We start from the raw sequence: 15,815 nt of genomic DNA on the forward strand, positions 1-15,815 counted from the left end.
TACTTAGCAGAGGTGGCAAATGTGTCAAATATCATGGCTAACATCTTTGTACCCCAAAAACTCTGCAAACACATAGAGGATAAATCTTTAATTTCCCCTACAACTTGCCGAGACCATTGTGAACATATATTGGCCCCTTCGGCAGAATTGGTGACTTTTGCTCTAGGTCAAATGGATGGTCAGAATGTGAAGGACTTTTTGACATTCATTTCAACTTATATCATTGGTTTTCATTTTTGGCTTCTAGAGGGATGTGCGGAGGTCTATATCAAGTAGTTCTGAACGTGAGCTTGAGGTTGGTACGCTTGGTTTCACTTGGAAGTTCCTGCACATTGCTGACATTTAGCAAGGATTTGGGAGTTTAATCTCTACTTCGTAGGTTTATATATATGAATTGTTTAGCGTTCCTCTAGACTAAATTATAGTTTGTTAGTTGTTTGATATATCTATGCTCTTGGTGATGAAGTGAATGCAATTACATTTATATTAATTGGAACTATTTATTTGGGAGGAGCTTGAAGCACAAATAGAATATTTGTTCTTGACAGATTGTTTGGTATATCATTGAATAGCTAATAGAGTAGGTTAGAAGCTCCTATAGGTTGGCAAATTCATTGGCGGGCTGCTAGAATTATGTCCACGACATGATCTAGTGGAAGTGGAGATTCTATTGTGTTTGGACCTTTTTAGCCATAGAAGCTCTTGGGAGGGGAATAAAGCTCAAAGGATGATAGACGTGAAGGTGGCAAAAGTTTGGTAGGGGTTAAGGAGAGATTTTGTAAGTTGGAAGAGGATGTTGCTATGATTTCCTGTCATATGGGAAACATGTACATTTTTTAGAATTTCTTCCTTGCTTTACATAAAATTCAATATTGAGAAGTCCCGTAAAGGATTACCAACTTAAGAAATCTTATGAGCATTGAGAAACTTCAATGAGCTATAATTATCTACCATGAAGCAGAGGCTAAGATGGAAATCCAACCCTTCGATGGGGAAGTAAATGTGGAGAAGTTGGATCAATGTAGCTCTCAAATGGAGCTCTAGTTCGGCTTACATAAATTGAACCCACTACATTAGTGATTCACAATTTTCTTCCCTAGATGGTAATACTTTATGAGACTTCCCTATCCGTAGTAATCCCTAGCTTTTGCTCTTTGGGGTTCTTTCTTGACCTTCTATGTTAGTATCACCTAGTTGTTTTCTATTTCTTTTCTTTTCCTTTTCCCTTGTGGGGCCCATTGATGTGAGTTTTGTTCCAATACAACATGCAAAATCAAACACTCAATGGTTCAAGATGAAACACTAGATACACAATCTTCTTTTGAATAAAGTCACTCCTTATGCTAAGCTTGCAAAGTATGATCATGAGGCAACTTCAAGGCTCCTTCAATCGTGGATACTTGCTCAGTTGAAATGATGTGATTTGTTGGATCACTGAGGGGACTTACATTGTTTCTCAAGACTTGTGAATTTGATTCTAAAGATATTTTAATTTTCCAATTTTCCACTTAAGATTGTCACCTTCTTCTACTTCCACTTCTATTTCCACCTATGGATGCAAGGAAGTATTAATGAACTTGGGCTTTACTAGATGCCATCTTGTTGGTGACTCCATCCACCTAGAGCGAACTTCAAAGGTATTTCCAAATAGTTTTCAAATCAACATCTCCTCTTTAATCCCATGAATGGATGCAAACAAAAAATTGAATATAAATTGAAGTGGAGTGCATTTAATCACTAGCTAACTACACATGACACACTTGCAATCAATGAGAGGCTAGTGGCCTAGTTTCATGTTCTAGTGTTGCACGTAAACACTCACAATTTCTTTCATCCAAGTAAGTTACTTAAAGAAAATTCTATTCTATCTTAACAACTTGAAATGAAATCTATTCTAAGTGAGGATGAAGATCACCATGCAATGATTCAAATTGGATCATAATAAATCACCATGTAAAACACAATAATGACAAGTGGAACAATGTTAGCATTATTATAAGTTTTCAACATTTTTTTTTTCAAATGAGAAGAGAATAGGGAGCTCATTTACAATGAACGGCCAAGATTAAATTAGAATCAATGACTCAATTGAAATCCTACAAATCCTAACTAGGATTGCCACCCTATCGGCCAATGAGATTCAAGCACCATAAAATGAGCCAACAGAAAAATTACAAAGTAGTGAGAACCAACTAAATGGCACCAAAACACGGGCCAATCAAAATTAAAAATCTAATCCAATAACCAATGACAAAATTGTTTGTTACTTAGGCTTCCATCAAATTATTTTTCAAAATATGATTTCCTTTGTTTCTCTCTTACTTTGCCAATTCGATGAACTTGGACTAATGTTCTTGAGCTCATTCATTGTAGGTATAGGTGCCTTTTGCAATCTCAAATTTGTTGAGTCCATCTCAATTTTGGTTGCAAAAAATGTCTTCTCTCAATCTGGTGCGATGTCCTTAATTGAAGCCATGGTAACTATGAGGGATGAAAATCTTCTCAAGTGCTCCCTTTTGATACTATCATTGTCCTTAAAGTTGTAAGTTCAACTTTTCTTTTAAAACTTCCAAGTTCATGTTTTCTTCCTTTTTCTCATCAAAGTGGAATCTAGCTATCATTGCCTCTTTAGTTTCTTCAATCATATTTGGGATGGAGGAATCAAGATGAAGGCTATCATTTCTTATCTTCTTCAATGTATCTTGCCTATGGATCAAAGTTCATTCCACCTATCTTAATCACTATTATTTTCTCTAATAGTTGCTTAGGAAGCTTTTTCATTGCTTGCAAAAGCATGGTCTTATCTTTGATTGGTTGAAACTCCTCCCAAAGTTTATCCAAGGCTTGAAACCTCACTCTTAGCTTTGTGAGTGCCTGATATTGCCTCAAGAATCTAGGAAGAAAGGCAATCCCCTCTTGTCAAACTCTTCCATCCAAGCTTGCATCTCTTGAAACATCCTTGAACTCTCAACATTATCAATTGATTCCCTCTCAAGGATGAGAGGTAGTGCAAATGTGTGATCTTTTTGCTGGATTGGATTGAAGACATGCATGCAGTGTTCTCTTAATCTCATATTCTCCTCCTTATATTTCTTCTTCTTTGTAACTTCCTTGTTCATTCTATCTTGCACGGCTTGAATAGTATCCTAGGCTTCTTTGAATTCTTGCTTCTTTGTAGTAGCACCATTTCATGTTCAATTATTTTGTAGTCTTGTGAATGAGTTCTATCTCTAGTCCTATCCACCTTAGGAATAATATTTTGGAGTTAGCTAGTCCTAAATCATCTCTAGTTACCTTGGCCAATCCTCGTACAAGCTGATTCTCTTTCTCCTTTCCAAGATGTTGTACAATATCTTCAATGTTCTCTATTGGTTCTAGTTTCATAATTTCTATCCCTTGTATGATATCTCTCAATCATGATGGTGTTGTACATCCCCTAAATGAATGTTGGGCTCCTCTTTGTTTTGGTCTTCAACAAGGATGATGACAATTTTTTCACTCGGGTCTTCATTAAGAGGTGAGATTTGGCCATCCCTAGGAAAATCTTCAATATCTATCATCTCATCCTCGTTCTCTTTCAGTGGGGGAAGATTTCCTTCTATCTTAGTTGGACTTGATGGTTATTATCCTGAAGAGCTTTGTCTAACACTATCCTTCGACTCGATGGTGCATAGTGATTGTGGATAGAGTTCATCACCTCAATAAGGGATAGATCCACACCTCTACCCCTTATAGAGGTGTTCATCATGAAGAGGCATGTCTATAAGAGGGCTGACGTGACCTCTTTTGGGCCAATAAAATCATTTTATTAAGTTCCGTTTATCTCCTCTTAAGGCCAACCTAATTAAGGAACCGAAGGTATGTTTTTCTTTGTTTTTTTATTAATCAAATCACCCTCTTGTCTTTGATCAAGCCTTCTCTTCCTTGGGGTGGGAATCAAGCATGAGGGAAGAATTTGGATTCCTCTTAGGGTGGCGAGATCCGCCACTCTTAAGATGAATTTTTCTCTAGTCTCATTTTCCTCAAACTCAATATTTCATTTTACTCGCCCAACTATCTAATCTTTCATTTTTTCTGTAGATTATCACTGAATTTTGGTGGCCTCAATTCATGTTTTGTGTGATAATATGCAAGTCTAAGATCATGATGTTGACACCTCAACATAATATCCACCTCAATTTTTTTTGGCTCAATTGGTCTTGATTTCTCCTCAGAATCCGATTTCCCTCAATTGTGGTTTTCTCAAGTTAAGGGGCTCCACTTTGGCATTTTTTGCACTTCATATAGGGGTGGAATTGAAGCCTTGGAGAAGAATTTGGATTCCTGTAATGCTGGCAGATTCTGCCATGAGGAATCATCTCTTGCATTTCGATTTCAACTTGTCACCTTTGATTTCACCTCTTGAATTCTCCATTCATGCATTTTTTCCCCTTTGCAATGCAATTTTTGTTGGCAAGTGCTAGGCGACTATACATGTGTTGTCATTGATGGCAACAGTTCTTGCTGCTATGGCTGATGAGTCAGTTATGTGAAAAATATCTAGGTCCAGGAAGGTTACACAAACTACAATCGGACAGTTTTGGTCAGTAATGACAAAGGATTTATTAGATAGGTCTATAATTTCAGGAATATGTTATATGGTCTACTACTATGATCGCCAATGTTACTATGTGATGTAGCATAAGGCATAGTAGTGTGAAGTGGCATAGGTTTAGGAAAGCAGTGATACAAGACAGTTTGTGGTAATTGGATAAATTGGGTTGGCAAATTGGTTTGGTTTACCAATTCAAGTACTTAGCATTGAAGGGGCAACATCCAAGGTCTTAACTCTTGGATAGCATCATCAAATTTTGTGTTTTGCTATGGGTATGGACATGTTTGGTAAATCCTTATGTAAGCTGATTGGAATAAAGATTTGAACCTGTATAAAGGAAAGTATTTTGATATGCGAGGATATCGATGATTTTGATATGTTGTTGTGATGTGGGAGCCTTGATGTTAGATGTCAGAGCAAAGCAGATGCAAGCTTCATTGGAACTAATTAAGCATTGTGATGCTATGTATAGTTCACTAGATATAACCCAAATTTTGATGTAATATTCTATTGTAATGGATAGTGTGTCCTTGAAGATAGATTTGACCTCCTTCTTCGAGTAGCGAGCTTCCTTTTTGTTCTCACAACTCCTAATAGGGCTGAGGACTTTCAACAGGGTCTAGTCTCCTAACAGGGACTTATGTATTGGACATATTGTATCAACTCCTAACAGGGTCAGGTCTTCTAGTGGGGAGACATTTACACTAGTGCATTATGTTGTGGGTTCAATCCTCACCAGAGTTTTCCCTTGGCCTGGGTTTCCTCGAGAACAAATGATGGTGGTATGATTTCTCTTGTTGTGTATGTTTTATTTCTATGCTTTATTATTTCAGTTTTATATGGTATTGTGATAAAAAGAATGTTTTGTTTAAAAGTGCTAGAACACTGATTCAGCCCCACCCTCCCCCCAGTGTTGTTTGATCCTAACAATTTTAAGGAATTTGATTGGCTTTCATTATGTTTCATGTAAGGCAGGAATGGAGGCATAGAGAGGAATTCTGAATCATTCTGCTTCAAATTTCTTAAATTTGCAACCTTCTCATAAGATCTCACCATTGCCTTGATATCCTTTGCAATTTTCAAGTTCCCTGTTCATCATTTCATGAATTGAGAGGCTGCATTCATGTTTTTAGTTTTTACCATTCAAAGAACAAGGCACAAATTGGGGTGTTGAGAGGAAACTAGATTTCTCAAGGGTAGGTGGATTCAACCATGCCAGGCGGAATTTCCTCATCTCTTCAATCATCTCTTATGTTCATCTTTGGATTCAAACTTCCACTCCACAGTCTCCCTCAAATTCATGACTTTTATCCTTCCTCCATCACACCTTTACCTTTGCTTTCAATTGCCTTCTTGGTAGTGGCCGAAATCAGGGATAGGAGAGGAATTTTCTCCCCTTCACACTTAGAATATTTCAATTTTGCTCATCCACCTTGCTTTCAACCTCAATCTTGCAGCAGTTCTGCCAAAATAGATTTGTCTCACCCTTATGATGCCCTTTTAACCTCGACTTGAGAGCAGAATTTTGGGGTTAAGGAATTTTCCTCTTACCCTTGCATTTTCCTCATTTTGCTATGCAGCTTAGAATTCATTTACTTCACCCTCAAGCTCTCTCTTCGTAGCAATCTAGCTCTCAATTATGTTTCTAGGTGATATTGATGATTACTTCAATTTGAATTTGTCCTCGTTAAGACTGATTTCATGATCATCTTCTTCTTTCTTAATCTGATTTTTCATTTTCCTTCAATGATTTGTCCTCAAAGCAATGCCATTTATTCATCTAATTACCCCAAAATCTTACCCAAAGGAGGAATTTAGGGAGAAGACAGGACTTTGGGCAGCAAAAGTGGGGTGGAATTTAAGCATCTCAGAGGAATTCGGATTCCTCTGGAGCAAGCGGAATCTGCCTTGTCTAGAGGAATTTCGTCTATACAAATAGTAGCCCACGCTTAGATAATTTTCTTCTCCTATTCCCAAGCTTTCTCAATTTGGATTTTGTCAAAGGGGCTTGTCTATTGGTTGACTTTGGTTGCCATGAGTACTCACACCCTTAATCTGCTCATTACTTAATGCATTTGCTCGAGATTGAAGTCTAAGACTTTGATCTTGAAGTCTAGGTTTCTGTTCCTAAAGCTTTAAAGTGCAAACTGCTGTACTCTTGAGTCCCATTGACATAATTTTGGTTGTCCGTGGACATCAATATTATTCTTATTTCTTTTTTTCTCTCTCTTATTCATCCCGTGATTTTTAGAATAAGAAAGATTATTTAAAATGCAGTAAGAGAGTATTTTTTTCATGGTTAAAAATTGCTTCAATTTAGCTTATCTAAATTGTTCACTGTTTATTTGTGCAGATGCTGGAGCATTATTAACATTTGGATGGGGTCTGTATGGGCAGGTGAGTTCCCTTTCCAGAATTAATGAGTAAAAAAAGTTGAAGATTATGTACACATTCTTAATTACAAAGAGAGTGTTTTTTTATTGCTTACTGTATGTATTGTGCATTCTCTTAGCCAACTATTTTAATTTTTAATGAACAGTTGGATCCACAACTAACTTATCATGATTATAAATGCAATTTCTTGTCTGTGGAAGCTTATAAAGGGTGGATACTTTGTTTTTCTTGCTTTACACTATTGACCTTATTGTATATCACAGATATAATACTCAGAAGAGTGGGGGAGGGCAGGTGTGAATCAGTAGTAAATATACTTAAAATTAAACTTAAATTCTTGTCCAATTTAACTTTTAGACCCTTATGTGTATATTGAAATGTAACCACCATGCTGGCAATTAAAAAGAAGCATCACAAGATAAGAGCACAATGCACAGGAAAATGATGTGGAAACCCAAGAAGGGAGAAAACAGTGGTGAGTAATGCTTCTAGGATCTACTGTCCCGATCCAGCCTCACAATTAGAAATATTACAATGTCTTTTAGGGCACCAACACAAGTCACAAGCTCTCTGCCTGAACAATCTGATTACAAATTAAAACCTGTGAGCACCAACTCATCCAAAACCACAATTCAACAAACTAAGCACCAACTTCAAGATTCTCAAAGCCCCAACCTTAAGAATGATACAAATTCCCAATTACAACTGATTACAATTTCTTCCATTTCTCATTACAAACAGAGATAGACAAGTATGCTTTAATAAACTTCAGATTAATCAAGACAACTCTAATAATCCTTGTAAACTGAAAGAATGACACTGCAGATATAATTTTTCTAGATGTCCAAAGAAAAAATTGTCTTAGTTTGAAAGAACAAGACTAGCCCACTGTATATTATGTTATAACAGATTGCAAAGAGATCAGGATTGATTTTAGATACAAAGCACTGTTAGAGCAGAGATTGAACAAAACCAAAATTCACTCACTGTTGTTGCTATACCCGATTCTCCTATTACTAGTCTCAAAATCTTTATCAAACAGTCCTTTCCAGTTGTCTTCTAATGAGAATCTCCCTCCAATTTTTTCCTTTCAAAAGCATTAAATCCTTTGTTACAAATGATCATGACTTTTATGTACTTGTCAATCCAGCCCTTATGTAGGGTGAGCCAGAGACCGGGCCCGCAGACTGCCTCATCTGGGTTGTGCAGTGCCGGGCTCGCCTACCTTCCATAATATCATATTTAACAACTACTACTTCTATTGGCAATGTTTTGTTTTCTCCATGCAATTCACATGCACACCTTTTTTCCCTAATGAAAGAAATGATATATTTATTTCGTGATCGTTGACGGATTCAAAACAAATTGTTACACCATTGCAATTGCCATGTCTGCCTTAAATACACATGGCTTTGCAATCATTGTTTTTTACCAACATGCTTTTATTGAATTGTTTTCTAAGTTTAAGGTAGGTTATTAGTTTGACAGTTTGCACAGGTGTCGAGCCAAATCTGGTTTGTCTGTTGAACGGGACAATCACATACAATATTATATATGTGATTACTGATTACAAACACCAAACTGCATTCCAGAATGTGCAAATTAAGACACTCTGTTTAATCACGATAGACGTACACACCAGCACCACTGCATATTTTAACAACTTTTGACTGTGAAATGTTTTTTATTGATGAAGCACAAAGCTTCCACAAAATTATTGAAATCAATATGAAAAAGAAAATAGTCAAGCCTTCAAGCCTTCCAAATATATTAATCACTGTTCTCTCCATGGCCTCTGCTGTTCATGGTACTTCCGGGAATGAGGAATTGAGCGGTGATTGATAAAACATTGTCTCTGCCCTTATTTTACTGACTTCATAAAATTAGAAATTGATTGCTGCTTTTCTTTAATGCTGATGTGAACTTTTCTGTTCTTTATCGAATTATAATCTGCAAAAACAGAAAAGTGGACACATGTCGAAGAAATATACCCAAGCTGAATTTAGTAATTTACAAACTCAAGACACCAGCTTACATTATATAATGTTTGACGTGCTGCCATATGCCAAGTCCAAACATAGCCACTGATCATTTTTAAATTATGGACAGCAACTATTATTTCTCTTATTCCCTTTGCCTGTGCAATTGCCAATCACAAACAAGAACAACAGCATCTCCTAGAACCTTAATATTTTGTAACAACTTCATTAACATGTTTATGATCAGAAGTACAGGCAACTGTTCTCCTCAACACCTTTTTCTAGCCAAAGAAACTGGTATGACATGTTGTTTATGTGTATTTGTTACTGTTAATGAAGTTTTCATGGAACGGGATATCTCTGTTTTGACGTCAATTACAAATCTGTTTAACTGGGGCTAGCACTTATAGGGTTCAAAAATTTCTCATGGCCATAGCTTGCAATAACACAAAAGCATGCAAGCTAGCATTATTACTAGTTTTAATGTGCTTGGGGGTTCTAGCTGAGGAGATGGGGTGAGAGGAGGGTGCAGGATGGTCATAGGAGCACAAGAACAATAATTCTTAAACTTGATATGTTGATCATCAATTAAATTTGAAACTCAATGTGCATTAGGCCAATTTACAAACAAGATTTAATTTCAATGAGAAAAAGGATAGAAATGAGAACAAGATTTAAATAAAGTTCATCCAATGGAAAGGATCTGTATTTTCTTTGTCATTAGAAATTTTGAATTTAATTTTTCCAAACATTTTCCATGGTAGCTGAATTACGTTTGATGCTGACAAGTCAGTTGCTTCCTGGTTTATGAACAAGATCATTTCTTTATAGTGATAAACTTGTGTCACTTCCCTAGATTTCATCATGCTTGGTTAGTCTATCAATAACCTCAAAACTACTTGACAAAGCTTGGAGGTTATGACCTTGGATGCATCTGGCTTCCAAACACATTACCGCCCAAAATTGTGAATTCCAAAGTAATGAGCATATTTTTGGTTCTTCTGTAATTCTAGCATTCCAACTTTCCCCCATAGAACAATCATGTGAGGGTCATCACATCCTCTGCATGCCAATGCAACCTATTGGATTTATCAGGTTATGGAATGACCAACTTGTGGTATGCATAGCCTTAGTCTTGGTCATTTGGTAGTTCCTATATTTCATAATTGTAGTTGTAGTGGGCCTCATTGGGATTATAAGGTCATTATAGCTTAATAATGCTATATATAGGCCAGCCTTCCCCCATAGAACAATCATGTGAGGTCATTATGGCTTAATAATGCTATATATAGGAGGAAGCAATGTGGTGTTTAGATATAATAATGTAAATTCTGTTTTTACTGTGGAACTATGGAAGTTGACCTTCAAACTGGTTCAGTCTGATATTCAATATTTAGCTTCATTTTGCTCAATGTATAGATCTGATATATTCTTCTTTTACTTGCAGATTCATTCATCACTTGTTGTCATATATTATTGTGTTTTGGCTATCACAGCAAGAGGTGGTGTTAAAGCTTTAATTTGGGCCAAGGTTCAGCCTTTCTTGGAAATTGAAATAGACCATTTTTTATGATCTTTTTGTCTGTATGTCTGCTGCTTGTGCTACCACATTTTAGCTCCTTTTCCGCTGCTATACTCTGTAGGTTGCAAATAAGCATAAGATCTGTTGAGCTTGATCAATTGTGATATTTAGTTTCCAGTTACGCTCTTGTTTATTTTTCTGGATTATCTTTATTTGTAACAAATGCAAATAATGACTGTCCTACCTTGCCCCAAGAATATTGTGCATGTGTGTGCTGCTTTTATTTGTACGAGTCACAATTTTTTCATGTTAAAATCCCTTTTTTGGCATACAAATATGGCATTTCTTGGGTTGGTTTTGCTAACATATGCAACCCAAAGTTGACTACCGCTTTTCTCTCAAAATGTGATTGTTTTCTACTGTATATTTGAACACGTCTTTGACTTACATTCCTGTGTGTAACATAACCAATTGCCTAGACATCCTACTGAAAAAACATTGTCCTAGTAAATGAAATTAAGAAAATCAATCATTTCTATCAAGAGTTCAAGTTCATCAAATCCTTGCCACAACTAAGGAAATCTTATTCACACAAGATGATGTCATGACAAGTAAATGAAAAAAATCAAATCAAACATTTCCATCAAGAATCTGAATCCAACAAATCCTCACCACAATCAAGGAAGTACTCTTTTTCGCAAAATATGATGTATGAGAACTGCAAGGGATAAACTTTCTATCTAGAGGATAATTTTAGCTGTGCACCAGTTGGTAGTTGAAACCAAAATTTGAAGAGTCTATAAATTACATAGCTTCAGTCCAGCTTATTGGTCATGTACAAAGTTAAAAAAATTAATTTGCTACATTCAACCTCTTAATTATGTGGGTATCAAATAGCTGATTGATAAGGTGCAAAAGACAAGAAGATATAAACAGAGGGCAGGACTGTTGCACGTGCTAATTTTTAAATTTAGTTTCTTGATCCTTCTTTTCCAAGGAGAATGAACTTTGAATTGAGGAGCCAAAGAGTTTTAGATGACAGCTTAATTGTGGAGCTTTACTAATTAGATATTTGCACCAAGAATCTTGTGGTAATAGCACAAACTGCATGCATGGATGGATTGTAAACCAAAATTACTCCATTCTACTAAAATAAGAATAATGCCTTTACGAAAAGAGGAGATGGTTAAAGGACAGTGGGAAATTCAACTTTTAAGGAAACTTCAACTAGCAAGCATGATCTCTAGTTTTTAGCCTTTGTTTTGCAATTTGCTTTAAAAACATCTTGTTTATTCTTTTGGAATTTTTGCCTTAGGTAATTTTCTTTAAAAATAACATGTACTTAGTCTGCTAATAATTGTGAGGTCTAATAGATTTTAACTGGATGTTACTTGCCTGAGAATTGAATATTTGCAAAATGAATTTATGATTAAACAGCCAGACATTTTATAATTAATAAATTATATATATATATATATATATATTGAATCTATAAAATGTCCTATACCATGTTGGTCATAATGGCCCTGTGTACAGATATACTCTGTTAATAGACTTTTCAGAAGATAATTTGATATTTCTTGGAATCATTTAAATTTGAGACTATTAATATTTTCAGCATTGTTTCTTAAAAGTCTACTTTTTGTAAGCAAAATGAAACTGTCCTTAATCTCTGTCCAATCTCTGGATTTCATACTGTATCATTGCCTCAAGGGCAATGAAATACCAGTATAGATCCAGATGGTGTTCTATGATAGAGCACGTTGGGAAAATCTTTGGTCAGATTTGAATTTGAAAGAAACTTGGAAGCTGTATTTGCAGTTTCCATTTTGGATAATATAATTGCAAGATGTTCCATTTTGATGATACACCGCCTCATTTAAGTGCCATTTCTATCCAATTTCAGTCCATCATTGATGAATTTTTCTATGTGATTTTGATTCAAGAAATTATATCTTCTTTGGTCTTCATATGCCGAAACAAATCTGGTAAATGTTCAGGGTATAATGTCCATCATAAAATTGTACCATATTTTCTGTGTTCTTTGTGAAGAATTTTGAAATCAGTATAGACTTGAAATGAAATGGTAACCACTTAATCAATTCTAATGACCTACCTATTATTAACTTTGATATTTCTTGTATTATCAGAATCAGTTTCTGTGATGGGGCATGGTGATTAGACCCTTGGCCGAATTCGAAATGAAGAGGAAATTTGGAAGCTGTGTTTGCAGTTTCCAGCTTGGAGAAGATAATTGCAAGATGCTCCATTAGACTACCCTCCATCTCCTGAATATCATTTAGAGTTGCTATTTCTGTCCAAAATATCATCATTTGTGAGATTTTATTGTTGTGTATTAGTTTTAAGAAATATTACTTGGACTTCTTATGCCATAACAAAGTTAGTAATTGTTAAGGGTACAATATACAACATAAAATTATACCTTATTTTCTGTCATTTGCAAAGAGTTTTTAGAAACAGAATATAATCAAAGTAAAATTGGTAACCACTTGATTCAGTCTAAACCAAATATTATTAATTATAATCCTTGTATAATCAGTTACAGGTGATTTATTCCAACGGCCAAGAGGTATTATTTCCCATGATTAGTCCAAGCACAGTTCACAAATTATACAATTTTTTTCTCGAGGGGCTATAAAATATTTGTTTTGATCAGTTGTCAACTTCTTTCAGAACTATGTTATCTTATCAAACAACTTTTAGGGCATTTGTAAAAACATGTTACAAAGCCACATGGTTTGAAGAGAAGCAATTATATGTCAACTTAGTTAGCTGTTGTTTTTAAATCAAGTCTCCTAAAAATACTTGCACTTAAGTATTGAAAACTGCTAAGAACAAGTCAATAGCTCACACCTGTAAACTCTATACGTGTTCAGCACAATACACGCATTTTCCTTGGTGGGATGAAAACCTATTAAAAAGTGAATGTCACTAAAATGCCCTGGTACAATGATATTTAAAAAATCAAAAGTGATCAATCTGATTAAGGAGGTGAAATATCCAGTTAGATAAAGAATTCTGATAGTCTTAATCAACAATAAATGTGAAAATTGTTGCAACTGACATTTACTTAAATGCATGCATGTTCAGTAACTAATGGATTTTTTGCTTCTTGAATTTTATTGCTTGTAGTGTGGACAAGGTTTCACAGAAGATGAGCTTAGTCCCACCTATGTTTCATCTCTTGGAGGCTTGCAAGTACAAGCAGTGGCTGCTGGTTTGTGGCATACGATCTGTATCACTTCGACCGGAGATGTTTACGCCTTTGGTGGGAATCAGTTTGGTCAACTTGGAACAGGTGGAGATCAGGCTGAGGTGTGTGTAATGCAGTCCTTTTGTAAATGTTAAATGTTCTGCATGTTTCTGTTGTAAGGTTGCATTATAGAGACATTGACTGATGCCTGAAAAATGTGTGTTCTCAGATGTTTCCAAGGCTTTTAGAGGCATCAAGTTTGGAGAACCAACATGCTAAACTTGTTTCCTGTGGGGCCCGACACAGTGCTATTAGTACAGGTATTTTACCCTTTATCCTACCATTTTTATTGATGGTTTTATGAATTTCATTTTCTTTGTTTCCTTTAAACCATGACCTTTTACAATATAACAGAATGCCATTGCTATTTGTTTCCTCTTTTCTATATTTTTTAATGCCGTAAAAACTAATAAATTTGGTCCTTGATGTAAAGTGCTCCATGTAGTGTGTATCAGGCAGTTACTGCTTAGAGGTTCATCCGTTAAAGTGATGAAAATAATAATCTGATGCTTCCCTAAATTAGTAAAATATATGGTTTCTCATGCAATCATCTTTTATTTTAAATTGAAGAGATGCTATTCATTCTTATCGAGTTTCTGAAAATGTATGGTATGAATGCTAATATAGTTCACAATGTTTTTTTGGCTTTTGAAGAAAATGGGAAGGTATTTTGCTGGGGCTGGAACAAGTATGGACAGGTATATGGCTTGTGGAGTTATTTTTGGTTCTTTTATCTGTGTCATGGAATGCCTTATTAAGGTTTTTCGAAGATTGCAGGAGTGGTTTTATACTAATAGTTGTTTTCGTTTTTGTTAACGCAGCTTGGCTTGGGGGATGCCATTGATAGAAATATTCCATGTGAAGTACCTTTTGGAAATTGCTTTGTTAGGAGTGTTGCGTGTGGATGGTGGCATACATTAGCATCAGCATATTCCCAATAAATTGTCGGGTAAAATCTCAAGATTGGTAATGCTCACCCATCAACTGGTGGATACCACGGGTGGTATATTTTTCTTGGAGGAGCTATTTTCAGTTTTGGTTTTGATGTTAACCAAAATTTAGGTACTTTACATTTGGCTCTTGGGACTTCCCAACAAGCCACGGAAATTTTTATGCCAAATTTATATTGTGTTGCACACTTTTATACAACATATTTTATATATAGCACTCATTGGGTTTTGAGCTATGATGCAGCATATTTTTATAAATGTCGTATGCAACTCTTTCTTGAAAGTCCATTAAATACTAGATTGTAAATATGTTTGATGCCGTGTTTCCAAAGGTGTGGATTGTATATGTGGTACACGGTGTTGGTAATTGTGAATTGCACAACATAGAGAATCTTGTAAATGTAAATAACAAAGATTCAATTGATTATATGAAAAGTTCTTAATGTTTTCTATCTTTTCCAGGGCCGAAACGCGTTAGAAGTACTATTTGCTCCAGTTTCCATTCAGAAAAATCTCCACGACCAATGTGTAAAGAGTGAATTGTTCATGATCCCAAATTCTATTTATAGATATCTTCGTCTTATCCTTTGTGGTAGACTTTGAATCTGTTATGTGTTATAGATCACGTTTATAGCCTCTAGTTAATAATTATATTGTGCTAACAAAAACATTGTCCAAAGTTTTCATATGTTCTTGACGTAGGGGATGAATACAGAAAAAACATGTAGCTGCAGGACCACCTATGTCAAGTTCGATTCTATGGTGGCAATTTGATTGGAGGCCCATCAGAAGCAGGCTTTGGACTGCTCAAGAGATTGCTAAATTTTACACAAAGATTAAAGAATGAGAGATTTATGTAAGAATGATATTGGGTTGGAAGCAATTCTCTTTCAAATAGTGTCAATCCCTAGCCATTAAGGCAAATCTAGTTTTTTTTAGCCAACTGCCAAGCAAGACACTAGTCTGGTGCACGACTTCCCTTTTTAGGAGTTTATAAGAGTATCGGTTTTAATGTGAAGTTCATTGCGCCTCCTCTGTGGACGATTCGTAGATTCTTTTGCAACGAAGGATACCCATCGTCTATTTCATTCATATCATGTTT

General features: G+C 35.6%; 1 protein-coding gene across 1 annotated transcript in view; it reads left to right on the forward strand.

The window, feature by feature from the left end:
* LOC149544815 (uncharacterized) overlaps positions 1 to 14,949 on the forward strand; it is a 51,872-nt gene extending 36,923 nt beyond the window's left edge. The window contains exons 6-10 of the mRNA XM_089795398.1: positions 6,948 to 6,991; positions 13,643 to 13,825; positions 13,933 to 14,023; positions 14,418 to 14,461; positions 14,585 to 14,949. Of these exons, the coding sequence (XP_089651524.1) occupies positions 6,948 to 6,991; positions 13,643 to 13,825; positions 13,933 to 14,023; positions 14,418 to 14,461; positions 14,585 to 14,704 (482 nt within the window). The 3' untranslated portion in view covers positions 14,705 to 14,949. The remainder of the gene's footprint in view (positions 1 to 6,947; positions 6,992 to 13,642; positions 13,826 to 13,932; positions 14,024 to 14,417; positions 14,462 to 14,584) is intronic.
* The last annotated feature ends 866 nt before the right edge of the window (positions 14,950 to 15,815 follow it).

This window comes from Cupressus sempervirens, chromosome 8 (genome assembly GCF_028749045.1).
Source record: "Cupressus sempervirens isolate cs-2001-9-10 chromosome 8, ASM2874904v1, whole genome shotgun sequence".
Taxonomy (NCBI): Eukaryota; Viridiplantae; Streptophyta; class Pinopsida; order Cupressales; family Cupressaceae; genus Cupressus; species Cupressus sempervirens.